Source organism: Spea bombifrons, chromosome 8 (assembly GCF_027358695.1).
Source record: "Spea bombifrons isolate aSpeBom1 chromosome 8, aSpeBom1.2.pri, whole genome shotgun sequence".
Taxonomy (NCBI): Eukaryota; Metazoa; Chordata; class Amphibia; order Anura; family Pelobatidae; genus Spea; species Spea bombifrons.
The window spans coordinates 18833426-18861027 of NC_071094.1; the positions used below are offsets into that span (position 1 = coordinate 18833426).

The 27602-nt window shown below is 44.2% G+C and overlaps 1 protein-coding gene across 1 annotated transcript in view; it reads right to left on the minus strand.

The window, feature by feature from the left end:
- The window catches only part of LOC128503631 (gamma-aminobutyric acid receptor subunit alpha-3-like), a 210714-nt gene that overhangs the window by 54166 nt on the left and 128946 nt on the right, over positions 1–27602 (minus strand). Inside the window, exon 7 of the mRNA XM_053473782.1 lies at positions 16683–16826. Within this exon, the coding sequence (XP_053329757.1) occupies positions 16683–16826 (144 nt within the window). The remainder of the gene's footprint in view (positions 1–16682; positions 16827–27602) is intronic.

Sequence of the window (27602 nt, forward strand, 5' to 3'; positions counted from 1 at the left end):
CCAGTTTATCTGTTGACCGGTTTAGGAATTCCACAATGATTTAGGAAATAATTTATTTAGCGAATCATGCCCTAAACCAAAGTTCTCTACTGACTGCTAGCCTGGTCTCAAGGACTACTATCTATTTCTACTTATCCTGTTTTCTGCACCTGGGATATACCCCTTGCTGTAGCTTTACAAGGCAAAGATATTCTGCGGTGAGTGGTCCGGTGTCAGGTAGGCGTGACATTACACCAGGGTCATGGATTCCTCTGAGTAAATAAAGTAAATAAGTAAGGTGAATAAACTGAACCAATATTGTTATCCAGGTCTGATTCCCAGGCAGCTTCAGCTCTGGATTCGGCAGCCACTATGCCCCCTGCTCAAAGTGGGCCAGGGTTCCCAGCAGCTCTTTACCATGTTCCTATAAAACTTTCTCCTCCTAATCATTATGGGGAGATCCAGAATCCTATTGTGGCTTTCTCAACCAGTGTTTCATACAATTTGAACTGTCTCCTCATAGGTTTCCTTCTGAAAATACTAAAGTTGGCTATGTTATCTCGCTAGGTATTAGCATGGGCCTCACTCTTATGGGAAAAATACTCTCCTCTTGTCAATTATAGTTCTGCATTCATCTTGGCATTCCGCAAGTTGTTTGATGCCCCAAGGAAGGCAGATTATGCCATAGAATTTAAAACTACTGTGGCAAAAGTCAAATGGTCTAATGAAGCTCTAATGATACCCCACATGCATAGGCTTGTCAGATTATTTGTATGGTAAAAGGCTACTTTTGGGACATGCGTAATTCAGGTTTTCAACACACACTTTTAGCATTTGGTCATTCTGCCTCTATCTCCTCTTTGGAACATCTTTGAAGCTGGCTACTTCAATTTACCCCATCAAACCATATATTTTTGAAAACTAGACACCCCAAGGTATTTCAAATGCTGGTATTTTAACCCTTTTCATGCATGATATTCTACCACCTGCCTTTGCCAAAGTTTGTGGTGGTAATTTTTTTTCATATTTTTTGCACACAAATTGTACTTCAGGAATTAATTCGTGGCTCCTGGTATGCGTCACTATCAAACAACACCCCAATATGTTGTTCAGCGTCTCCCGAGTGCAGTGATACATGCATGGGTTTGTCGGGTTGTTTGGGATTTAGAATGCCACATTTGGGAAGTGCGCTTTTTTCTCCATTTTGGTCAGTCTGTGCCTATGCCCTATCTTTGAGCCCGGCCACTCCAATTTGCCCCATCAAACCATTCATTTTTTATTAAATTAGACACCCCTTGGGTATTTGAAATGCTTTTATTTTAACTCTTTCTATGTCAAGATTTTTGAGAAAATAATAAACTATTTTTTATTTTATTCCTTTTTGGACTTTTTTGTTTTTTTACATTTTGCTGGTACTGGATGGTTCCTCTGGTGACATCAATGCATAATTATTTTTAAATGTTAGCACACTTTTTTTTCCATATTTTTTTTTATTATTTTTTGAATATTTTACTAATCACATTGTGATTAGAAAGCTGGGCTCCATTAACTTGCATGGTTGAATGCAGTATCTGTATTCAACCTGCAAGTGGAGCCAGATTCTCAGGAGCGTCTGGAATCCAGAGAAACCTATTGTTTTTTTTTTTAAAGGGTGCCGCCATCTTGCGAGTGGCAGTCACGATGCGTCCTGGGGTGGGTGATTGGTGTCGCTGAATGCCTAGTGATCGAGGCATTTCAGCGACACCATTGAAGTTTAGGAGGTGATTGTTTTCTGGTTCCTGTATCATTGGAATGGAATGGGCATAAAGTTTCTTCCCAAGCTATGATAGACTCTGGTGCCACCAGTCCCTTCATTGATGGTGGATTTGCCAAATAATACAATATTCATTGTTCTCTTCTCCTATGGCTGTGTCCACTATTGACGGATTTCCACTTTATCCTGCTTCCATCATTCAGGTCCTTTGCTTCTCAGTATCGGCTTGCTCCACCAACAGATTATTTACTTCTGATCTCCTCTCCTATATGCCCTGTAATTTTGGAACTCCCATGGCTTCAAACTCAGAATCCCTCAATGCACTGGAAGTACGGTGAGATCTAGTCTTGGTGTCGGCTCTGCCAAACTAACTGCCTTCATAGAACCTCTCGAATTTCCAAGTTTTTATCACGATTACGCCGTTGTATTCAATAAAAGACACGCAGAAGTTCTTCCTCCTATTCGTTCCTACAAATGTGATTTATTTCCGAGTACTGTACCACCCCAAGGCAGAAATTATCCATTCCTAAATCTCAAGCATTAGAAGAATACATCTCAGACAATCTCCAGAGAGCCTTTATCCAGTATTCTTCATCGCCTGCTGGGGGCAGGGTTATCTTTCATTGCCAAGGATGGTAGCCTGAGGCTATATATCATCACCATAAAAAATAAGTATCCATTCCTCTTTATTCCTGAACTTTTTGACTGTTTAAGAGTTATTTTTACCAAATTGGATTTGACAGGGGCATACAATTTAATTTGCTTCAGAGACAGGGACAAATGGAAGTTTTTGGAAAACCACTGGGACATTAGATATGCCAAAAGGCATTACTGTGTATTCATAATAACCCATTTTATTGAAGTCTTTCAATAAAATGGGTTATTATGAATACACAGTAATGCCTTTTGGCATATCTAATGTCCCAGTGGTTTTCCAAAAATTAATAACATTTTCCGAGCATTTGTGATTGTCTATTTGGATAACATATTAATACATTCACCTGATCTTGAAACACACAGAAGACATAAATAATCATTTATACACTAAATTGGAAAAGTGCCAATTAGAAGTTACCCGGATCACATTTTTATGCTACATCATCTCCTCAACTGGATTCTAAATGGACTCGGCTAAACTATCCTCCATTTCTGAATGGCCTCGGCCCATTGCTCTCAAGCCCCTACGTTTGCATAGCTTTGCTAACTATTATAGGAAATTTATTACAAACTTCTCTAAAATGGTAGCTTACTACCATGACCAAAAAGAGGACTGATTGTAAAAATTGGTCAGAAGAAGCTATACTGGCCTTCCAGAATCTCAAACTAGCATTTTCTTCAGCGTCAGTGTTAGTTCATCCAGGCATCTCCAAACCATTTACTATTGAAGTGGACACCAATGAAATTGGAGTGGGAGCTGTTTCATCCCAATGTAAAGATTTCCAAGGACGTCTCCTTCCATGTGTTTAATTTTCGAAAACAAATCCTGAAGATGAAAAACTCAGCACTATATATACCTCCTACCAGTATCTTGGCTTCTATCTCCACCCAAGTTCATACTCCACTGTAACATCGCATTCTGGAGGCACAGGACTGCTTGTTGGATCACAGTCATTGGCCTGAAGGCACATTGTTTGTTTCTGAGAAAGAATGAGTTAATGTGTTAGCCTGGGCACATTCCTTGCTCACGTCAGGTTACTCTTGCGCTTGAGGCATAGCAGGTGGCCGTTTATGCGGGATTATGTGGCCGAGTGTCTTCGATGTGGCACTTGTCTCAGATGGGTACACTGTCATCCTAGTGGTGGTGGATCGATTTTTGAAGATGGTGCATTTCATTCCATTACTCAAGCTACCTTCTGCACCCAAGTTAGTTCCTATTTTTGTACAAGAAGTAGTCCAACTACATGGCCTACCCGAACAGATCGTATCAGACAGAAGAGTGCGATTTATTGCTACATTTTGCAAAGCTTTTGTTATATCGTTGACGTTCTCCTTTGCATATCATCTGCAAACCAATGGCCTTACAGAATGGACAAATCAGACATTAGAACAAATGCTTAGGTGCTTTATAGGAGATCATCAATCTGATTGGGCTAATCTACGCCTGTGGGCTGGGTTTGTTAGAAATAATGTTTCCCATGAAGCCTCCAAGATCTCACCCTTTTTCCTGTAATTATGATCTGCCAGCCTACTCAGTGGCGTCTCCAGCTTTCATATTTAGGGGGAACATGGGAGGACAGGGAACAAAGTAGGAGGGGCAATTATAAAACGCTACATATACACTATATATTTAATATATATATATATATATATATATATATATATATATATGCGTTAGACAGTCACTCACTAATTCACACTTTAATTCACACAATTCATTCACAGTCATTTACTCTCTCACTCTCATACAATGTTACACATATTCATTAATGCATTCTCAGAAATGCATTAATTCTCTCACTCATTCACACAATGTATCCACATATTAATTTGTACTCACTCATTCACACGATGTATTCACACATTAATTCACTCAGTCATTCACACAATTCATCCACACATTAATTCATACTAGCACTCATTCATACAATGCATCCACACATGAATTCATTCATTCTCACTCATTCTCACTCTTTATTTCAATATCTTAGTACCCTCCTTTTTCCCTATCTACCCCCCCCCTTCTTACTATCTACCACCCCTTTGTAGATCACTTAACTTGCAAGGCCTCTGTCTCACTGCCCTGCCGCGGTGCCCACTGCTTCACTGCTGAGCGACCAAGACAGAGGCCTCGCGGAGGAGAGTGAGGGGCGCCGAGCGGTTGCTGAAAACTTATTCCTGAGCGATCACTCGGTGCCCCTCTCTCTCCTCCGCGTCAAAAACAAACAAAAAAACCCCGGTGTTTTAATTGGGGGGGCACACGGTGGGGCGCAGCATGATGTAGGGGGCCCATGGCACCCTCTGCTGACGCCACTGAGCCTACTCAAACGGGTTGTAATGGCACCACAACATTACAGTACTAATTACTGTACCTTAATGGAATTTCAAAGCTCTAGCCGTTTGTTTTCATTTTGGAACCTGCAATACACTCCTCCATCTTCCCCACAACAACTGAAGACTAAGCAAACCTGCATACTTTGCTAAAAGGTATACAGACTGGGCCAAGAGATCTCCATAATTATCTGTTATTGTTTTCTGTATTGTTATTATCATTTTCTTGTTTCTGTGTCAGAATTGCCTATTACTCTTTTCTGTCTGTCTGTGCTTGATAGCCTAGGAATGGGAGTTGCAGCATTTTTTCACTGATTGTTTTATTTGGTACAATTTATGTCATGCCTGTCACTACTTAAGTGTGTTATATTTCACTTTCTATCTTTCTGCTCCACTAACCCCTTATCTCCTGTATCTGCCCTCTCACTGCCCCTGTCCACTTTAACAGTATTTAACACTCTCTATTACAGCCCTCAAAGCCTGCAATACACTCCTTCCCCACAACAATTTACTTTTTGCCCTCCCACCTGCCCCAGTGTTGCCCTTATATATAGACAGTTAATTACCTGATCTAGTTAAACATGCCAGTAGAGGGCACCAACTCTTTGGATCCATTTAGTACCCACTACTCCCCATTAAACCATTCCAAATCCCATCTCTCTGCGATCACAGCTATCCCAGTACCTCTACACTAAATCTTTATATGTGAAACCTACCGTGTTTGCGCTGCTACTTCTGTCCCCCAAATATTCTTCCCTATTCCTATCACTCTCAACCACCAAACTCAACCAACATGCTCAACCTAACCAGTCTTATTCCTATCATCTCCAACCATAAACTCCCTCCCGTCTTTAACTGTGCCCTAACAAAGGCTCTGTTCCTCGCTTATTACCTCTTCCTTTTCCCATCTACAAGATTTCACTCGAGCTGCCCCATATCTCTGGAATCTACTTCTACTGAACCTTCAGCATTCACCCTCCCTCCCAACATTCAACAAATATCTCAAAACCCACTTCTTCAGAGAAGCATTCCACCTTAGCTGCTAGAACTTTCTTGTCACTGATACAACCACCACACTACCTCTCAACCTTTCTCTGTGCCTTATGTTTGTCACCTCATTCCCTCAAGATTGTAAGCTTGCGAGCAGGGCTCTCTCCACCTAATGTATCGGTCTGTCTTAGTCTGTCAATTCTCATCTTTTCGTACCCCTTGAATATATGTATTGTATTAAGCGCTGCGTAAATTGTTGGCGCTATATAAATAAAAGATAATAATAATAATAATTTGTACGAAAGCACAAAATTGGGAAATTTCTTGAAAAATAAAGCTTGTAAGAATCAAAAGCAGAAGTCTAGTATTTACTAACCTGAAGTGACAGACCTCGTGCTCCCGCCGCAGGATACAGGATAGAGGCAGAAAGAAGAAGGATGGTGGAAGAGGTAAGAGATGGGGAGAAAGGGGTGTAAGGGAAGTGTATGTATGTGTTTGTAAGCTTGTGTGTGTGTAAGAGCAGTATAGGTATTTGTTAGCTGGCGTGTAAGGGCAGTACACATGTATATGTGTGTGTGTGTAAGGGCACTGTACATGTGTGTGTGTGTGTGTAAGGGCAGTGTACGTGTATGTGTGTGTGCGTTTGTAAGGGCAGCGTACGTGTATATATGTGTGTGTAAGGGCAGTGTACGTGTATATGTGTGTGTGTGTGTGTAAAGGGAGTGTACGTGTATACGTGTGTTTATGGGCAGGTGTGTGTAAGGGCACTGTATGTGTGTGTGTGTAAAGGCAGTCTGGGGTCCGGCACATACCTCCCGGGGACGACCGCCTCGGCTCGCAGCAGGTTCCTGGTCCCCGGCACCATTACGGGCAGCATGTTTTTCACTCCCTGCGTCCACGCAGGGAGTTGAGGAACACGTTGGCGACGCGGTCTCGGGTCCCACAAAGGGGGCGCCACTTCTGCACGCCGCTCCGACTCCTTCTCCTCCTGCTGACTGTGTGCAGGAGGAGAGGGGAGGGGTGAGTGCAGAGGATTCTCCTGGAGGGGCGGCACCTCTGGTGCCGTCTCTCATTAAAGATTATGTTGGGGGCGGTACGGAGGGTGGATCTCTGGATGTGACGTCAGACGTCACGTCTGAGACCTCTATAAAACCCCCAAGCTCCCTTATGTCGGCGCTCGGATATTCTGAGATGCTCTGTGCCCTACACAGCGTTCCCAGTACTGTGCTCCTTTCCTTATTCTAACCCTAATTGTTCCTATCTATTACCTGACCATTGCCTGTGCCCTGACTACGTTTATTGATTGCTGCCTGAACCTGGTCTCTGCCTGTGACCTGACTTCATTTATTAATTGCTGCCTGAACCTGATCTCTGCCTGTGACCTGACCACGCTATCTGATTGCTGCCTGCACCTGACTTATTGCCTGTGCCCTAATCTTCACTATTGTCAGGACTGTTCCTTATTTCCTCCGGTCATCCTGCATTCTGGGCTCCTCCTTCTCAACGCAGACACTCCACTGGTGTCTGACAGTATGTGTATGTGTGTGTTTATGGGCAGGTATGTGTAAGGGTCCTGAGAGGGAGGCTAACATTAGCCTTTTTTCATTTAAAAAAATCTGCTGCTGTGGATTACTCTTTCAATGATACTCAGCCAGCATTATAGTGGCTGGCTGAGAATCATAGGAATTTTAGTTCACAGCTAGCATCTGCTTAATTGTTGCTACACTGCCCATGACGCTCAGCCAGCATCATGGAAGTAGTATGTCTGGCGAAGCCTTATGGGAATTCAATTCAATGTGTTGGTTATTTTTAATATGCATGACTGCTGACAAAAATGAAGTGGGTTTTAAGTAGACTTGGGCACCCTCTTTGTGTTCGTCTTCGTGCTCGTCTTCGGGGGAAAAAAAATCTTCGTATTCTGCGAATATTCGCCCGTTCCTGTCTTCTTTTCGGGTGAATATTCGTGGACATTCTTCGTGCTCGTTTCATCTTCGTTTTCTCCCGGCTGCGTAGCAGGGGTTAATACGGGGTTAAGAACACATTGGCGCAGCAGCAGCAGCAGGTGCGTTCGCGCCGTGAAGGTACGTGTGTGCGACTCTATTGGTCGCCGGAAGGGGGCTGGTCTGGCATCAACAAATGAATTGCAGAACTGCAGAATGCACTTCATTCGTTGATGGCAGACGAGCCCCCTGCCGAAACGACCAATAGAGTTGCACACACGTACCTTCATGGTGCTATCCGAGGTGTACACAATACACATTGCCCGAAACTGAGGGCCAAGTTCCTCCGAGCAGTTGTCTTGTCTGAGACCTAGACAAATGCTCCAAGAAATGTGGCCTCCTTTTTATCATACACAGTCACACATCCATAGATGTTTAATAAAAGAATAGAGATTATTTTACATTTTTAAATTGATTTTGGACCACTTTTAAATACATGCCTAACATCTGCTACCTATTTATAATGGCATACTTTGCAACAACCCAACTTTTACTGGACAGGACTGGAAAAAAGCAGGACTGTCCACGAACATGTTGGCAGGTATGCAAATGGAAAAATGTTGGACAAGAACTAAAAAATAGTTTAGGGTTAATGTACGGTTATGTTTAAGATTATTAGCCGTGCACTGTTTTAGTTAAAGATGTATGATCTCTAAATAATTTAATTTAAATTTTAATGGGTGTTAAAAAAAGGGGGGTTTATTTAATTTTATTTTAAAGTTATATTTATTATTTACTTTATTATATTTATTTAATGTTGTAGTGCTACACTACCCAGCTATACCTATGTGCACTAGCATACCTAGTTTAGCTAAATTTGATGGGACAGGAAAAAAGCAGGATTGTCCCTGAAAAAGTTGGGTCTGTTGGCAGGTATGTGGATGGAAAAATGTTATAGGGTGAAGTGTGAGTTATAGCGTTAATGCTAGTGAGTGTAGAAATGAAGGCCAGGGCAAATAACAGGAGGAAAGGTCCTTGTGATTTGTGAATTGTACGTGTGTGTGTGTTATGTGTGTTATGTGTTATGTCACTGTGTTATATGTGTTATGTGTTGTGTGTTGTAGGTTGTGTATCAGACAGAAAAAAATGAAATGGAAATGGAAAAGGCGAATGAGTGGGCAATTGACAACCCGCTCACCTGTTTCACCCCAGGGCAAAGCATCCACACAACTGTCAGTCCTAGACGTTTGGCAGCGGACTTCCAGAACTCAGACACAAGGCCCTAGCTTAAGCTGGCTACTCCAGCGGAGGTAGCAGGCGTTGCCACACCGCAAACAGACGCAGCCAGGGGGGAGAAACTACCCTTAACATTAGGGACATTTAAGGCATGACACTAGCCAGGAAGCGAACTGGCAGAGAAGGGACGCTGGCACCACCACCAGCAGCAGCATTGGGAAAGGCGAATGAATGGGCAATTGGTGACCCACTCACCTGTTTCACCCCAGAGCAAAGCATCCAAACAACTGTCAGTCCTTGGCGTTTGGGAGTGGACTTCCAGAGCACAGACACTATGCCCTAGCGTAAATTGGCTACACCGGCGGAGGTAGCAGGCGTTGCCATACCGCAAACACGTGCAACCAGGGAGAGAAACTACCTTGACCGTTAGGGACATTTGAGGCATGACTTTAGCCAGGAAGCGAATTGGCAAAAGATGCTGGCACCACCACCAGCATCAGCGTTTGAAACGGAAAAAGGTGAATGAGTGGGCAATTGACGACCCACTCACCTGTTTCACCCCAGGGCAAAGCATCCAAAGACTGTCAGTAGTAGACGTATGGGAGCGGACTTACAGAACTCAGACACAAGGCCCTAGCGTAAATGAGCTACACCGGTGGAGGTAGCAGGTGTTGCCACACCGCAAACAAGTGCAACCAGGTGGAGAAACTACCCTGACCGTTTGGGACATTTGAGGCATGATTTCAGCCAGGAAGCGAACTGGCAGAGAAGAGACGCTGGCACCACCACCAGCAGCAGCATTGGGAAAGGCGAATGAGTGGGTAATTGACGACCAGCTCACCTGTTTCACCACAGGGCAAAGCATCCAAAGACTGTCAGTCCTAAGCGTTTGGGAGCGGACTTACAGAACTCAGACACTAGGCCCTAGCGTAAATTAGCTACACCAGCGGAGGTAGCAGACGTTGCCACACCGCAAACACGTGCAACCAGGGGGAGAAACTACCTTGAACATTTTGGACATTTGAGGCATGATTTCAGCCAGGAAGCGAACTAGCAGAGAAGAGACGCTGGCACCACCACCAGCAGCAGCATTGGGAAAGGCGAATGAGTGGGCAATTGACGACCCGCTCACCTGTTTCACCCCAGAGCAAAGCATCTGTCAGTCCTAGACTTTTGGGAGCGGACTTACAGAACTCAGACAAAAGGCCCTAGCATAAATTAGCTACACCGGCAGAGGTAGCAGACGTTGCCACACCGCAAACACGTGCAATCACTTTCCAAGCTAGAGCTGGGTAACCCAACTTGGGTAGATTGAATTTAAGAAAGGCAATCTGCTCCATCAGATGAGGTGCCATGCGTGAGCGCTGTGGACTCAGTATGTTTCCAGTCATAGAAAACACGCGCTCACTTTGAACAGTGGTTGGCGGACATGATAGTAGCTGCTGCGCAACCCATGAGAGTGCAGGCCACACACTCTTCTTTTCATCCCAGTAGCTAAGAGGATCAACATTAGGCGCAGAAGGAACTTCACAGAGGTAAAGTTCGACCATTTCAGCAGCACTACACTCCTTTCTGCTGCTAGCTCTGTCAGATGGTCCAACTATACTCCCAAGTGCCTCTTCCCAAAACGCAGCTGCTCCACTCAGCTGTGGGTGCTGCTTGTGGCACTGCTGCTGATGCTGCTGCTAGGAGTAGCAGACAACATCATCTCTTCCTCCTCCTGCACCTCTCCCTCCTCGGACAGCATTCCCATTTTACGCTGCCAGTCACACACCTTTTCAACCAATTGCTCCCGGTAGCTACTGAGAACATTGAATTTCATTGCTAGCTTTCCCTTAATTCTTGGATCGCAAAAGCACGCTAGCATCATTTCGGGACTCTCTTCCATGCGTTTGCGAAGGTGTACTTTTAGCAGATCCTTCAGCTTCCTGACTATGACTGCTACGTCAGGATGTAGAGTGCCACCTTGGACAGCCTCACGGTTTTCAAGGAACACTTCCATCTTGCTGCCTAGATGGGAGAACACTGGGATTACCTGGGCCAGACTGGCAGTGTTTGATCTTAAATTTTCAGTGGCATCCCTGAATGGTTTAAGGACTGCCACTAGCTGGGCGATCACTGTCCAATCCTCCCTATTCAATGGAGATGTAATCCCAATATTATGCTGAGGCAAGATTATGGATTGCCCTCTGCTGCTCCAAAATCCTCTCCATCATCTCTAAAGTGAAGTTCCACCGCGTACTGACATCCTGTCGTAGGCAGTGTACGGGAAGACCTGACCTCTCTTGTTCTTCCCTCAAAAGTTGCCTAGCCTTAACACTATGGTGAAAGTGCCCAGCGATCTTTCTGAAGCGGGACAGAACTACTGCTGCTACATTAGTTCCTTCTGACATTGCTGCCTTCACTACAAGATGGATGATGTAGGCTGCACAGCGCACACCAACAATATGACCATCTCGCAGCGCTTTCACCATATTGGCACCTCCGTCAGTTCCCACAAAACCAACTTCAACATTGGTGCCCGCCTCTTCTCCCACCCAAAAGCTAAACATTTTCCTCATTGCATGCAGAATATTTTGGGAAGTGTGCTTTTCATCCATCACTTCTGCATGGAGAAGGAATGATCAGTAGCCTGCAGCAGCAGCTTCCTTGGGGACAAATCTGTTATGAAATGAACAGACTGACCAGCAGCCTTGGAAAGCTCCTCTTTACAATGAGGGGGATACAATGAGGGGACAATGTTCCTACTGAAAGTGGAACGTGACGGAACTGTATATTGTGGAGCCACAGCCGCCATCAATTGTTTGAAAGGCTCCCCTTCAATCATGGAGAAGGATGCCCCTCAAACAGCAATGAACTGAGCAATAGGTTGCGTTACTTTATTGGCCTGCTGTTTGGACATTGACCTCTTGGAATGGAATGCCACAAATTGGCACTCCAGGGTGGGCTGGACATGCAGTGCTCCAACCTGCCTTGGTCTCTGGCTTCCAGCACTAGCTGCTGCTGCTATTGGCTCAGAAGCAGCTGTTGGACTTTTTCCACTCTCTCTGGAGATGGTACTAGTTGTTGTTGTAGTACCACGGCCACCAGCTATGCCGTCTGCACTACGTTTTACTTCTGCATCTTTCCCCAATAGCACAGCCTTGTGTTGAGTGCTGAAGTGATGCTTCATGCTAGCACTGATAAAATGGCCAGACACTTTCCCTCTGCTTATTAGCTTCCCACAATGTTTGCACTTTCCATAGTGCCCTTCTTCAACATTTTCAAAGTGCTCCCAAATTGGGGCGCGCATAGCCTTGGAGTGTGCCTTGCGTGCTGCTTCTACTGCTCGGGGTGGATGAACAGCGGCAGAACTAGTGGTGGTGGCACTGGTGGTACTACCAGTACTGGCCATAGTGGGACTGCTAATTGTTTTAACTCTACCAGATTTGGTAGGTTTTGCTGCTGGTGGTGGTGATGATCGTAGCAGAGAAGGTGGAGGCTCAGGGGAAAATTGTGCACTAGTCATTTGTACACTGCTCCCTGAGGAATCTGATTCCTGACCACTCATCTCCTCTACTTCCTCTGGCTCATAGTCTAGTTCTTCATTAGCCAGATGAAATGGAATTCCTTCTAGGCTAGAGCTAAGACTGATATCGTGACTAGTAGTAGTGCGAGCAGGAAGAACAGACTCTGCACTTGGCCTCTCAGTCTCAGGCTCCTCTGCTACCTCGCTAGGTGGAGTTCCACTATGTGTAGCCCTCTCTCTAACTGTCTTTACAAAAATATTGTAAGGACTTGGTGGCTTGCTAGAGGTACTAGGAGGACATGGCGTGGCGGTACCAGTGGGAACAGTAGGCGCAGCACTAGTGGTGGTAGAGGCGGTAGAGGTGTGGGAGGTGGTGGTGGTTTTCCCTACGAAGGAATGAGATCGCTTTGGTTTGGGAAAACCCCTCTGAGTCTTGCTGCTAGTTTGGCTCTGCTTGGTACCTTGCATGCTGCTTGTGGATGGGGAAGATGCTGCTTGGGGCAAAAGGCACTTCTTTTTACTCACTGGGCTAGTAGAAGTACTAGTTGTGCTACCCTTTAACTTTGAACGTGCTTCTGGTGCTTTAGGCTTTCCGTAAAAAAACATAGAGCTTGTGGGCCTAGCAGCACTACTACTGCCTGCTTTTGGTGCCTTTCCTTTACTTGATGATCCTTCAAGCAATGCTTCCCCAAATGATAAGCGAGAGCTTGGCCTACTTGGCCGACTAGACTGACGCAAAGGCTGCATCTTAGAACTGGTGGTGGTGCTGCTGCTGCTGCTGGTGGTGGTAGATGGAGCTTGCCCCTCCTTTGTCCCAAAAGGAGGATCCATTTCAAATTTTGTGTTGTGTGTGCAGTGTAGTGTTTAAAAAAACTATATAAAAAAGGAAAAAAAATGAAAGACAAAAGAATTAGAGGAAGTTCTCTTCAGTGCTACTGCTGAAAAAGTAAAACTATGCACAACTGCACTGTGCTGTTGTGTGCAATCTGCCAAAGTGCTCAAGTTATTTAAATTATTAACTCAAGATTAACTATTTATATTAACTAGCAGTATTTTATTTTTAATTTGAATTTACACGGGCCTAAGAGCCTAGCCTACTACTACGCTAAGCCTAAAGCTATATTCCTTACTATTCTAAGTCTAACTCTAGGCAGACGCTCTCAAGCCCACTAAGCTAAAGTGAGGTTAAATCAGATTCAGTATATGATTTATTAATTAATATTAAGTTATATAATATTATTAATAGATTAGAATTACTTATATTATGGATTATAGATAGAATATAGATTATGAATTAGAATTACTTATTTATATTATAGATTATGAATTAGAATTTATTATATTATGTTATATAATATATTATAGATAAAGATTAGAATTATTTTAGTACTACAGCTAGTACCTTGAAGCTTTGCTTAGTACAGTCGTCACACAGTCAATCTTTCTTGAGCTTCACTGCTTGCTGAACAAAAACACACAGCACTTATGCGGCTGCACTCACTAGCCCAACAAGTTCACTTCACTAATAGACTGAGGTGAGCAAAACACTAAGCGTACTTTTAATAAAATTAAAATAAAATGTAAAATGAGAAAATCTTTGCAAAACAGTTAACGTCACTGCTTGCTGATCAAAAAAGAACACAGCACTTAGGCGGCTGCACTCACTAGCCCAACAAGTTCACTTCACTGATGGACTGAGGTGAGCAAAACAAATGAAATAAAATTAAATATTATTAATTAAGAAAAATTGGCTTGGTCAAAAACAAAGCACAAACTAAAGAGCTGCAGCTCCAGTACTAATAAGATTAGCTGAACTATAAGCTATTAGTAATTAATTTTATTTATAGCTAATTAATTATTAAGCTAGCTAAATATTATAATATTACTGATTTTAGATTAGACACTAGTAGATGTCTTGAATGTCTACAGTACACTCTACACTAGTATGCTATTACTAACTATAACTATAGTATATATATGACTGACAAATATACCGTATTGGCCCGAATATAGGCCGCACTTTTTTCCCCCACTTTAAGTCTTTAAAGTGGGGGTGCGGCCTATATTCGGGGTCTAGCGCCCGACGCCCGGGACATGCAGTTCCAGGCGCTGGGCAGGCAGCGGGGTTAGGATACAGATCCCCCGCAGCGGTGCAGGGGAACCGTATCGTACTCTCGGATACGCTCTGACAGCCTCCCCTGCCGGCACTTTCCATGGGGGGAGTGCCGGCACGGGAGATTGTCTAAGTGCATCGCGCAGACGTTCACCGGCAGCGGCGATGAGCGTGAATGACCTCCGCTGCCGACACGTCTGTTCGATGTGCTTTAACAATCTCCCTTGCCGGGAATTCCCACGGGGGGAGTCCCGGCAAGGGAGATTTTAAAGCACATCTTGCAGACGTGCCGGCAGCGGAGGTTGTTTATGCTCGCATCCCCGCTGCCGGTGAACGTCTGCGCGAACAATCTTCTTTGCCGGTACTTCCCATGGCGGAAGTGCCGGCACCGGAAGTTGAATACGCGTTATGCGTAGATGTCCCCCTCCGGCCCCGCAAGACCCCTTGGAGTCTGCACCGCTAAGTCTGGTGGGGGGGACATCTTGGGGACAGAGTGGCAGCATATCTCGGGGGGGTAGAGTGCCGGCATATCTCGGGGGGGGGTTGAGTGGCAGCATATCTCGGGGGGGGTAGAGTGGCACCATATCTCGGAGGGGGGATAGAGTGGCAGCATATCTTGGGGGGGGCAGAAGCTTTTTTCTTTAAAAAGCACCTAACTTTTAGGGTGCGGCCTATATCCGAGCCAATACGGTATATATAATTTTATAATGTATTAAATTATTATATATTCTATAAAATTATTATTTATAATTATTTATAATTATTTATAAATTCTAGGACAGGACAGTAGGCAGTGCCAGCCCAGGGCAAGGGCACCCCAGTGCCAGTGAGGCACTGGGTGTATTGTCAGTTGATGACAGACAGAAGCACTAAAAAAAAATTAAATTAAAAAATGACTAAATTAATAAAATTATTAATTCAGTAGAACTGAAGTGAGGAAGAGTACACTGTGAGAAATGGCAGGCTGAGGCTTACCAGTCTCACACAGAACAGAACTATCTCTCTCTCTAACGCTCAGATGCAGCACAGCAGTGTTGCCAAAGCAGTCAGAGCGAAAAATTAATGGATCTCTCGGGCAAGCTCTCTTATAAAGGCGGTTTTAGAATTCAAAAAACAGCAGCACAAGCATTGGACGAGAACCTTAGCGTGACGTCAGACGAGCGAGCTGATTGGACAGACGAGGATCAGCTCACTCCTGTTCGAAATTTTGGCGGTTCTTCGTGGTTGTGAGTCTTCGTCTTCGCCTACGTTTTTCCGGCACTGTATTCTGTTCTACGTTCCTTCGGAACGAACAAAAAAACGGACTCTTCGTGCTCGTTTTCATGTTCGCCCGAAGACGAATGCACAAGTCTAGTTTTAAGTGACGATGCAAGCGCGACATTGTAAAGTGCTATTGCTTGCATCAGTGAGTTCCGCGAGATTTAAAAAAGTGTCCCTCTTTCACATTTTGAAATGTTGGGAGGTATGATATATATATTACACCTATATTTTTAATTAACCCTCTTTTTTAGTTGTCCTGCCATCTTTTTTACTACTCCCTTTAGTCTTTTTATTATGTACTTTTATTATAAAACCTTCTGTTTTACACCTCACACAAAGCAGGCCAGTTGTGAGGCATGATATTCCCACCCTGTCAGATTCCTGCCCCCCCATCAAATCACTTGCCAATGGCATATACACAGTGCCTGTGTAATATTCCCAGCCAGCTCTTAAACCCCCTATCCCCTTTCATATGCTTTCCCTCGAACATGTACCATAATCCCAGCCCCTATATTGTCCCTATTCCCCCTAGTCATACATACCCTCAGCCTCTGTAATGCCCCTCACAGCCTTTGCATTGTCCCCCACGGGCTCTGTATTGTAATCTGTTTTCTTTTATACTTGCTATGCACAGCAACTACTCCCAAAGCAGACTCCGAGGTTATCAAATGAGCTATGGGCTCTATCTGGTAAAATGATGTGTTGGCCATTACTAAGTAAGAGTACATGCAAGGTGTACCATGCATTAAGAGTCATACAGGCATAATGATTTCTGTTTTTTGAGTTTATATGTAGATACAAAATAAAATAGCATACTGTGAGCAGTATTTTAACTTGAAATCATAAGTCTTATAAATCATAAGTGTGTAAGTCTCTGTTTTTATCAGGCACCTACAGAATGAACATGAAATATACCTGTGCTTGAACGAATTGTCTCCGTTCCCACCACTAAGCCTAGCAGGTCGTATTGATTGAGGCGGGAGCCATCAGGGGCAACAGCAACAGATTTATCAGAGCCATTAGTCCAAGAATAAATAACTTCTGTCTTTGGATATGCATCTGCAAAAGAATCAAAGCAAAAATATAGATGAAAAGAAAACAGTCTAAAAGTAAAATTTTAACTTTTGGATTTTTTATTTAGGCGGTACAGACTAGGAGAGTTGTAATTAATTACTTAATAGGGACATCCCCTATACCTATTTAATTGAACAAATAAACATCAGTTTTAATATTAAATTTTAGCACAGAAGCTAACCTGTCACATTATGACACATCATGATAAAGAAAAAAGTGCACTTTATCACAGATATTTACTTCTAGGCTTCCTGGAAGCCCAGCCATTTCATGTTAGCTAAGTAGGTAGGTAGGCTTTATATACCTCACAATCAGGGGCATCACTGCATTCCATGAATTTGTGGCTAGGTCCTGGTCAGGCACATCAAACATTCCCTGTCTTGTAGAGCCCCCATAGGCGGTTAGTTCATGGGAGTCTGGTTAGGGCAGACCCTGTGCCCCTCAATGAGAACAGGGGCTTAGACATAAGAGGGGACTAGGCAGACAGGTAAGGAGTCTCCCCAGGAACCCATCAGTGCCCTCTTCCCAAACTCAAACATACCCCTATGTGTCCTCGGCCTCACAGGGTTACGATGAAAGCCCCCACTTCCGACATATACTCTAGCACACTTAAGTACATACGCAGGGTGTGTGTGAAGTGTGACACATCAATTAATTAAAGCAACATGCATGCCCGGAGTTCCTCCTTATGTACATACCTGGGAACTTCTGTGCTACGGCTAACCGGAGCCTTCCTTTGTGGGACACGGCCAGGACTGCCCACTGACGTCAGCGGGCGGTGCCGTGACGTCAGTGGGAGTTCCCCCTGACCTCAGTGGGAGTTCTCCCTGATGTCAGGGGCGTTCCCACTGATGTCGGGGGTGGGAAACACCCCCATTTAAAGGAAAAATAGGCGGGGAGCGGTGCTTCACCCGGCAATCCCCGGGTCAAACCCGGAGAGTTCCCAGGTATGCTTATGTAAACACACTTACACTAATTAATTAGTGGTGTCCCTCAGGGTTCTGTTCTGGGACCAATTTTATTCAACATATTTATAAATGACCTGGCAATAGGTGTTGAAAGTCATGCTTCTGTGTTTGCAGATGACACTAAACTAGGTAAGGTAATACAGTGTGATCATGATATTACTGTGCTGCAGAAGGATCTAGATAGACTGGGGGACTGGGCACACAAATAGCAGATGAAATTTAATGTAGATAAATGTAAAGTTATGCACTTTTCGGTAGCGAATGCACAAGCAACCTACACCCTAAATGGTAATGAATTAGGGATAACAACAAATGAGAAAGATATGGGAATTGTTAGAGACAACAAACTAGGTAACAATGTGCAATGTCAGTCAGCAGTTGCTAAGGCCAGTAAGGTATTGTCGTGTATAAAAAGGAGCATCAATTTGCGGGATAAAAATATAATTTTGCCTCTGTATAAATCAATGGTAAGGCCACACCTTGAATATGCTGTGCAATTTTGGGCACCTATTCTAAAGAAGGATATCAAAGCACTACAAAGGATATCAAAGCACACTGCAGAGGCGGGCTACAAAATTAATAAAAGGAATGGAGCACTTTAGTTATGAAGAAAGGTTAACAAATTTAAATCTGCTTAGTTTAGAAAAACGGCGTCTCAGAGGGGATACGATGGCATTATATAAATATATTTGGAGCTAATACAAACCATTGTGTGGGAATCTGTTCATAAACACGACTATGCATAGGACACGTGGTCACGTGTTTAGACTGGAAGAAAGGAGATTTAAAAGTAAATGAAAAACACCAGTCACGTGTCTTAGTGAAGTATATAAATAAGTACTTCCCCTAAAATGACACTGCAGCAGCCCAATATACACTCCTCTCAGTGTTCAACAGTAGATACGAAAAACTTAGGGGCGCATGTACATATAGGGTAAAACAGAAAAAATAATAAAAATAATAGTGTAATATTGTCAAAAGATAAAATAATATAAATGTGATGTGAATGCAAACACAGCCGATGTAAGACGCTCTTCAGAATAATAAAAGGATCTTTATTTCTTCCATAAATCTAAAATTAGATAAATAAAAAAAACAAATGGTCCAATATCTTCCTGCAGATGTTAAACAAGCAACAAAGGCGTAAATAGAGCACTTCAACTTAAAAGTCCGGATGTGGAGGGAAATATATCCCAAACTGCTCCTATGGAATGATACCGCAATGTTGCGTCCTCCTTCTCTTCTCTTCTCAACGTGTTTCGCCTTACTGGCTTCTTCAGGAGAAAATGACAAATAAAACACGAGTAAAAAGTTTAATCCGCAGTGGGTATTCATATGTCCGTGACAGTTCAAAGTCTATTTTTAAATCCTGTCCGTCCATGTTACGCCTCCGACGTCGTCGTCCATCCCTCACGATTTCCGGATACGTATAAAAAATTGAATATTTGGAATCTGCTAGGTGTGCTGAATAAAACAATATATGGTTTGTATAGTTTATTCTCAAGAAATTCAAAATTGCCTCAGCACAAGGGTGGGAAATGGCTTAGGAGCGAAAAGGTTAAACAAGCTTAGAAAGTGATCTATGATCACTTTCTTCGCTTAAACGAACACTCACCCCAGGATGCGCTGTGACCGTTCCGGAGATCGGTCACAACCACCACTGCGAGTAATTTTGCCACTCGCAAGATGGCCGTCCTGTAAAAAAAATAACAAAGTTGGAAAAGTTCACCAGAGGGCCCAGCTTTCTAATGACTATGTGATTAGTAAAATATATATAAAAAAAATTGGTAACATTTAAAAATTATTATGCATCAGAGGAGCTATCCAGTTCCAGCAAATTATAAAATAAAGTCCAAAAATAAAATAAAAAAATAAAGTTTATTATTATGAGCAAGTGCTAAAATCAGAGCTGTATATTCCCAAATCTTGACAACCTCTAAAGAGTTAAAGTAAAAGAATTTCAAATACCCAAGGGGTGTCTAATTTTAAAAAAAAATCAATGGTTTGATGGGGTAAATTGGAGTGGCCGGGCTCAAAGATAGGGCATAGGCACAGACTGACCAAAATGGGGGGAAAAAAAGCGCACTTCCCAAATGTGGCTTTTTAACCCCCCCAAACACCAGACAAACCCATTCATGGGTGGTTTCACTGTACTCGGGAGATGTTGCTGAACACACATTGGGGTGTTTGATAGTGATGTATACCTAGAGCTATACATTTATACCCGAAGTAAAATTTGTGTGAAAAAAACACAAAAAAAAAATTACCACCACAAACTGTTGCAAAGGCTGGTAGGAGAATTTCATGCATGGAAAGGCTTAAAATGCTTCGTGACAAAGGCTGATTTTACTTTTTGTACCCTTCGTGACAATGGCCCTTTTAACATTTCTGCGCTGCTTGTGTTTCTTCTTTCCCGTTTACTGAAGCCACACAAGTTATATATTGTTTTTTTCAGGATAAGAAGGGCTTTCTTTAGATGACATTGTTTTGATTGAATCCAAATTTTTAGAAAAATTTAGAAAACAATGACTTTTTCTAACTTTTTGTTGAAAAATCTTTTACTCATCTATAAAAGGAAAAAACCTGCTAAATAGATTCTACTATTTGTCCTAAGTTTAGAAATTAGATGTGTGGCCATCCTACCCCCCCATGTTAATTGGGACATTGTTGAACCCGCCTGTCACGGAGCTGGCTATTCCGAACGACTACCTCCGCTGTCTTGTGCTCCCTTAGCCTGGGACACCACACTTTCCCCGGTTCCCCAGTCACTAGCCGAGACTCAGTGTAGGGTAAAACCAAACGAAGACTGATTTATTTCTCACACACAGGACTGGATATATCCAACAAAACACACATTTACATAAAAACAAGATATTGGGGTACAAACCGCCCCCTTAATCTGCCTCCCAGAGACAACAGGGGCAGTAATGAGATTAACAATACAATAGGGGGAGAGACTGATTTATACAACATTAAACTGAAACAATGGTGGTCACTTCCTGGTGACAGATCGTGGCTGTCTGCTGGAGATAATCCCATCAGCCAGTGATGAGATGATACTGCTAGGGGTAGCCACAGAAGCCTTTACAAACCCAGGGCCCATAGTCAATAGGGAGGAGGCTGGCAGTCAGGCCTCTCAAGTGGTCCCAGTGACGGAGGCTTCCGTCACAATTCTCCCCCCTTTGAATTGGACTGACACAGGATGAGACCCCAAACGGGTTGACTCCGTAGTCAGTCAGTTTATTTGGCCCATCAATGCCCTCCCAAAATTGGTGCTCCTGCTGCTGCTGGGGAGATGGGACGGCTGCGCCATCTCCCGGGTACCACTGGGGAGGGATGCCTCCTGCATCCCCTCCCTGGTGCTCCTGTTGCCATTGAGGGAGGTCAGGTTCATCCAGTCCCGGAATGGGACGGCTGCGCCATCTCCCGGGTACCGCTGGGGAGGGATCCCTCCTGCATCCCCCCCTGGTGCTCCTGCTGCCATTGAAGGAGGTCAGGTTCATCTGGTCCCGGAATTAGGTTCTGCCGCTGGGGAGATGGACCGGCTGTTTCACCTCCCTGCTTCTGCTGGGGAGGCGGGTCGGCTGTTGTATCTCCCTGAATTCCTGCAGCTTTGGTATGTGCTGGGCAGAGGCCAGCGATGCTCTGTCCGGTTGCCAGCGCTTCAGCTGGGGTTAGGGAATCTTGTGGGTCAGCCTGCCGCTGGGGAGGGAGGACCGGTTCCTCTGCTCCCGGATATGTGAGCTGCCGCTGGGGAGATGGGCCGGCTGCCGCATCTCCCTGGATCCCTGTACCCATTGCAGGTGGGGGGCAGAAGCCAGCAGCGCTCTGCCCTGTTGCCAGCTCTTCAGCTAGGGCTAAGGGATCTGGGCAGACTGCCCAGCATTCTGAGGACCCAGGTGTGGAGACCGCAGTGTTATCCACCCCTCTTGGGTTAACATCCTCAGATGTAAAATCAATTAGATCCACAATCTCTGGATCCGGTTATGGTGTAAAGTCACATAGCTCTGGTATTGGATCTGAAATAGCTGCCCAGTATCCCTGTGACTCAGGGGTGGAGACCGCAGTCCCATCCACCCCGCCTGGATCAACATCCTCAGATGACCACTCAATAACATCCACAAAATCCACAAAATCCCTGGACACTGGGGCATTCTGTTGAACGCGGTCGAACAGTTTTTTATATGCCTTCTCCAGTTCCCACTCCTGTGTAATTAAAAAGTCTAAATCACCTTTAAGTCCTAGTGCATCTGGGAGGTCCCACTCCCTGAAATCCCGGATGTCCTCAATCCACCACTCCGCTGTACTGCCGAAGTCTGGATCCTCCTGAAGACTATCCAATAATAATCCTGGGCCCCCAAAGTCATAGCCCTCTGGAGAACATTCTTTCGCAGTTCCCCAATATGCTTGCTCTGTTTACCACTGCAGAGCCCTATAGTGATCTTCCAGCTCTACCTCCTGTTGGACCAGCTTGTCCAAGTCGGATACCCATTGCTCCTGGGGTTGCTGTCCCAGGAATGACATCAGTAGTTCCCGCTGGTCTCTAATCTTTTGTTCGGGGCTTGGAAGACACTGACCCCGGCATTTACCAGCCCTCTACCATAGTGACCGTCGAACCACTTGCCTCAGATTCTGGTATTGTTCTGTAGGCAGGGCAGTGGTGTAGCAGGAGAGGATGACCCGCAGTAGCCCCTGGAATTCTGATCCACATCCATGTCCTCGTCAAGGCGACCGAAGTCTGCCGTCCTGTCGGTCAATTCTGGTAGAAAGTAAGTGTCCCTCAGACTAAGAAGCAATCCCGCCGCTTGCCACCAATGTCACGGAGCTGGCTAGTCTGACCGACTACCTCCGCTGTCTTGTGCTCCCTTAGCCTGGGACAACACACTTTCCCCAGTTCCCTCAGTCACTAGCCGAGACTCAGTGTAGGGTAAAACCAAACGAAGACTGATTTATTTCTCACACACAGGACTGGATATATCCAGCAAAACACACATTTACATAAAAACAAGATATTGGGGTACAAACAGCCCCCTTAATCTGCCTCCCAGAGACAACAGGGGCAGTAACGAGATTAACAATACAATAGGTGGGGGAGACTGATTTATACAACATTAAACTGAAACAATGGTGGTCACTCCCTGGTGGCAGATCGTGGCTGTCTGCTGGAGATAATCCCCTAAGCCAGTGATGAGATGATACTGCTGGGGGTAGCCACAGAAGCCTTTACAAACCTAGGGCCCATAGTCAATAGGGAGGAGGCTGGCAGTCAGGCCTCTCCAGTGGTCCCAGTGATAGAGGCTTCTGTCACACCGCCCAATTCAATTTACCCCATCAAATCATACATTTTTTTTAAAGTAGACACCCCATGGGCATTTAATATGCCAGTATTTTAACTCTTTCCATGCGAGAATTGTTGTAAGTTAATGTGCTAATTTTAGGACTTGCTCACAAAAATATATTTATTATATATATATTTTATTTTATTTTGCCTTTTTTACATTTTTTTCAACTTGAAGGTTCCCATCATCAGTGGGAAATTATTTTTACATTTTACTGTTTTTTTTTAACTATTTTTTTCTAATTATTATTATTTTTATTTTATTTTTTAATTTATTTTTACTAATCACACTATGATTAGAAAGCTGGGCTCCATTGACTTGCATGGTTGAATGCAGTATCTGTATTCAACCTGCAAGTGGAACCAAAGTTCTCTAGAGGGTCTGGAGACCATCTAGCAAACGTTTTCAACTTGACTGCTTTTTTTTACAGGGCGGCTGCCATCTTGCGGATGGCGAAGATCACTTGCATCGGAGCGGTCACAGCCTGTCCTGGGGTAAGTATTTGGTGTCGCTGAATGTCTCCTGATCGAAGCATTCCAGCGACACCATACATTGTATGTGTGGCGGATGTTGACGCTCCGGGGAGGGGCCAGACATGGCCTCTAGTACCGATCGTGGCGTTGCTGAGATCTACGTTCGCTTTCTGCACCCGTTTAAAGTCATGACGGTCCTGGCACGTCAATTGTCACTAACCTGATGTTAGTGCATGACGTGCCAGAACTGGCAATTGTCATTAAGGGGTTAAATACCTTGGGGTGTCTAGCTTTCAGAAATATATAGTTTGATGGGGTAAATTGAATTAGCTGGCTTCAAAGATGGTCATGTTAGGACATGAGGGCAGTAGGACCAGATGTAAAAGTTCCAAGTTAAAAAATGTGCACTTCCTAAATGTGGTGTTTTACCTCCCAAACAACTCAACAAACCCATGCATGGGGGTATCACTGTACTCAAGAGACACTGATGAACACATATTGGGGTTTCGCTTGATAGTGATGTATACCAGGACCCGTAAATCCATACCTGAAGCGTAATTTTAGTGATAAAAAAAAAACACAAATTAAATTACTACCACAAAGTTTGACAAAGGGTGGTAGTAGAATTAGCGCATGGAAAGGGGTAAAATACCAGCATTTGAAATACCTTGAGGTGTCTAGTTTTCAGAAATATATGGTTTGATGCGGTAAATTGCATTGGCCGGCTTCAAAGATACTCAAAATAGCACAAGGGGCAGAATGACCAGCTTTGGAAAAAGTGGTTTTAAAATAGCAAAACGCTATTCCCAAATGGTACAAAAGGTAAGACACAGCCTGGTCCTTAACCCCTTAACGACAAAGCCTGTACATGTACGGGCTGCCGTTAAACAGCTGCATCGCCGCCATCGGCTTGCCACCTAGAAATGGACAAAGAAAGGGAATACCCAGGTAAGAATTCTATTTTCCCTTGCCATTCCAGGGGGCACAAAGCAGAATTAGCGAGAAAGAAGAACTCTGCAGCAAAACTTGGCCTCTTCCGTAGCCATGAGGGCAAGACGGTAATGTCAACAGGAGAGGATAAGTAAGCATCACACCAAGAGAGCAAGAGAGGAAAATAGTCCAGATTTTATGATATTTAGAAGAGGTAGCTGTTTTTTTGCTGGCGATCAGGGTTTCTATAACATCTGAGGGCAGACCTATGGATTGCATGATCTTCCTTTCAGAATCCATGCTGCAAGCTTTAGATGGTCCAGGTTTGGATGACAAATAGGTCCTAGCAGAAGAAGATCCTGCCGAACTGGGAGATGAAAAGGCCTGTCGCAGGCCATCTGAATTAGATCTACAAACCAAGCTGTCCTTGGCTCAAGGGGCAACAAGGATGACCTGAAGGGCACTCTCCCTTATTTTCTTCAAAACTCTTGCCAGAAATGGAAAAGGGGGGAAGATATAGGCCAGACTGAAATTCCATCTAGTCCCCTTGGATGTCCCTGTGGAGAAAGGGAGAAAAAAGTATCTACTTGCTGGTGCAGGATGCCATGAGGTCTATTTCGGGTGACCTCCATCTGTCTACAATCATCTGAAATACATCCTTGTGCAGGCTCAATTCTCAGGGGAGAACTAAATGTCTGCTCAGGAAATCTGCTTGTGAATTGGAAGTTCTTTTGATATGAACTGCTGACAGATGAGAGATGTTCATTTCGGCCCACAAACATATCTTTAGAGAAAGGCCTTGAAGGGAACGGCTTTTTGTCCCTCCCTGTTTGTTGATATAAGCCACAACTGTGACATTGTCTGAAAGAATACAGACTGCTTTGCCTCTTAGTAGCGGTTCCCAGTGAGATAACGCTTGCCATACCGCTAACATCTCTAGGAAGTTGATGTGACTTCTCCTGAAGAGACCATAGGCCTTGAGCAATGTGTCCTTCCAAGGTGGCTCCCCATCCTTTCTGGCTGGCATCCGTATAAATGACTGTCCAAGTCTGGGACTTCCATGATCGTCCTCTCAGCATATTTTCTTCTCTGTTCCACCAATGAAGGGAGTGGAGAACGGGAGAGCTGCTGTAGATTTTCTTTCATCCTAGTAAGACAATACGAATGCTTGCAGAGGTCTCATGTGGGCCACCGCCTGGGTCGCGGTCATTAGGCCTAGTAGTGACATCAGGTTCCTGATTGAAGACTTCCTCTGCCGGGTAAGCATCTTGATAGAATCTCGACTCTTCCGATATTTTTCCACCGGAAGGAAAGTCATCCCAGTTCTAGAATCAAGGATCATCCCTAGAAACATAAGTCTTTGGGAAGGATATAACTGAGATTTCCCCTAGTTGATGAGCCAGCCTAACTCTTATACCTTGTAATCTGGGGAAGGCAGCCACTACTAACATAATCTTTGTGAAGATGCGTGGTGGCGAAGCCAAACAGAAGAGCCTGGAATTGAAGATGTTGGATGCCGCGACTCAATGAAACCGCCAAACAAAGGAATTGTTGATGCTGATTGTGCATCAGGATATGTAGATAAGCATCAGTGGGAAATTATTTTTACATTTTACTGTTTTTTTTTAACTATTTTTTTCTAATTATTATTATTTTTATTTTATTTTTTAATTTATTTTTACTAATCACACTATGATTAGAAAGCTGGGCTCCATTGACTTGACTTGGGGTTCTATTGAGGCCAAGTAGTCTCCTGTGGTGGACTTTAATGTTTCCATCCTGAATCTGAGATACCGGTTGACCAGGCGTTGATGTATTATTAATCTGTGACCTCCCAAAGACTTTGGAACTACAAAAACGTGGCAGTAGGTACCCATTTCCCTCTGTGAAGGGGGAACCGGAATCAAAAGTGTCTTTCCTTAAAAAGTCTTGAATGGAAAGTGAAACGTTCAGACAATTGAGGTGATCCCTTGGGGGTTGTGAAATGAAGAAGCTTCCTGGGGGACGCTGGGGGAATTCTATTAGATAACCCATGACGAACAGTACGTAAAGTCCATTGGTCTCAAGTTATCAGAGACCACTGATGTATGAATCTGGACAGGCGTCCTCCCACCTGGTTCGACTGAGTCAGAACTTCTTAGGTTTATCATCCCTTCCTCTTCCTCTGGCTCTTTGAACTCTACCTCTGTAGGACCTGTCCCGAAAGGACTGAGGCTCTTCCTTCCTTGTCTCGAACGGAGCTATATTTCTATAAGGCCGAAAGGTGTTAAATTTAAAATGTGGAAGTGCTCTCCTCTGAGGAAGCCAGTTCTTGTCACCTTTAGTAGATGTTTTTGGAAGCATTGTCTGCTGACCATGATTTAAGCCAGAGGGCTCTCCTGGATACCGCTGAAAAGGCCTTGGCCGAGGCACGAACGGATTCGATAGCCGCATCAGAAAGGAAATCAACCGCAAAACAGGTGTAAGAAAGTTTCCTTCTGCCCTCTTATCCATAGGATCTTTAAAATTTGAGGCATCTTCCAGGGGAATGACTGTTTTCCTGGTAGCTTTAGCAACTGCCGCATCAGTCTTAGGTGTTTCCCATAACTCTGAATCGTTCTGTTCAAATGGGAACAGACGCTTCATTCTATTCAACGATGCAAATCTTTTATCTGGATGTTTCCACTGTTCCGCTATCATAGTAGAGATGGAGTCATGTACCAGGAAGGTCTTTTGCTTTTTAATATAGCCTTGGAAAGGATCCACTTTAGAAGTAGGTGTTTCTTTTTGCAGATTTAGAGTAGATATAACTGCTGAAATAAGGCGTCATTCGTGGGAGCGTCGGCAGGAATGCCTTGCCGACATTTTAACCCTTCCACAGCTACGCTTGCTGTAGCAGTGGAAGAACTGAAGCCGAGCCGCCACCAGCGTCCTCTTTTACTGGTTCGTTACGCTGCGTGAGAGCGACAGCTGAGACCCGAAGCCTACCTGCCGGGGTAGCTGAAGAGACCGGCTCTAATACAAAGAACCCTTCCAGGGGTCCTACAATAAAAACAATAAAATCTTACGGAA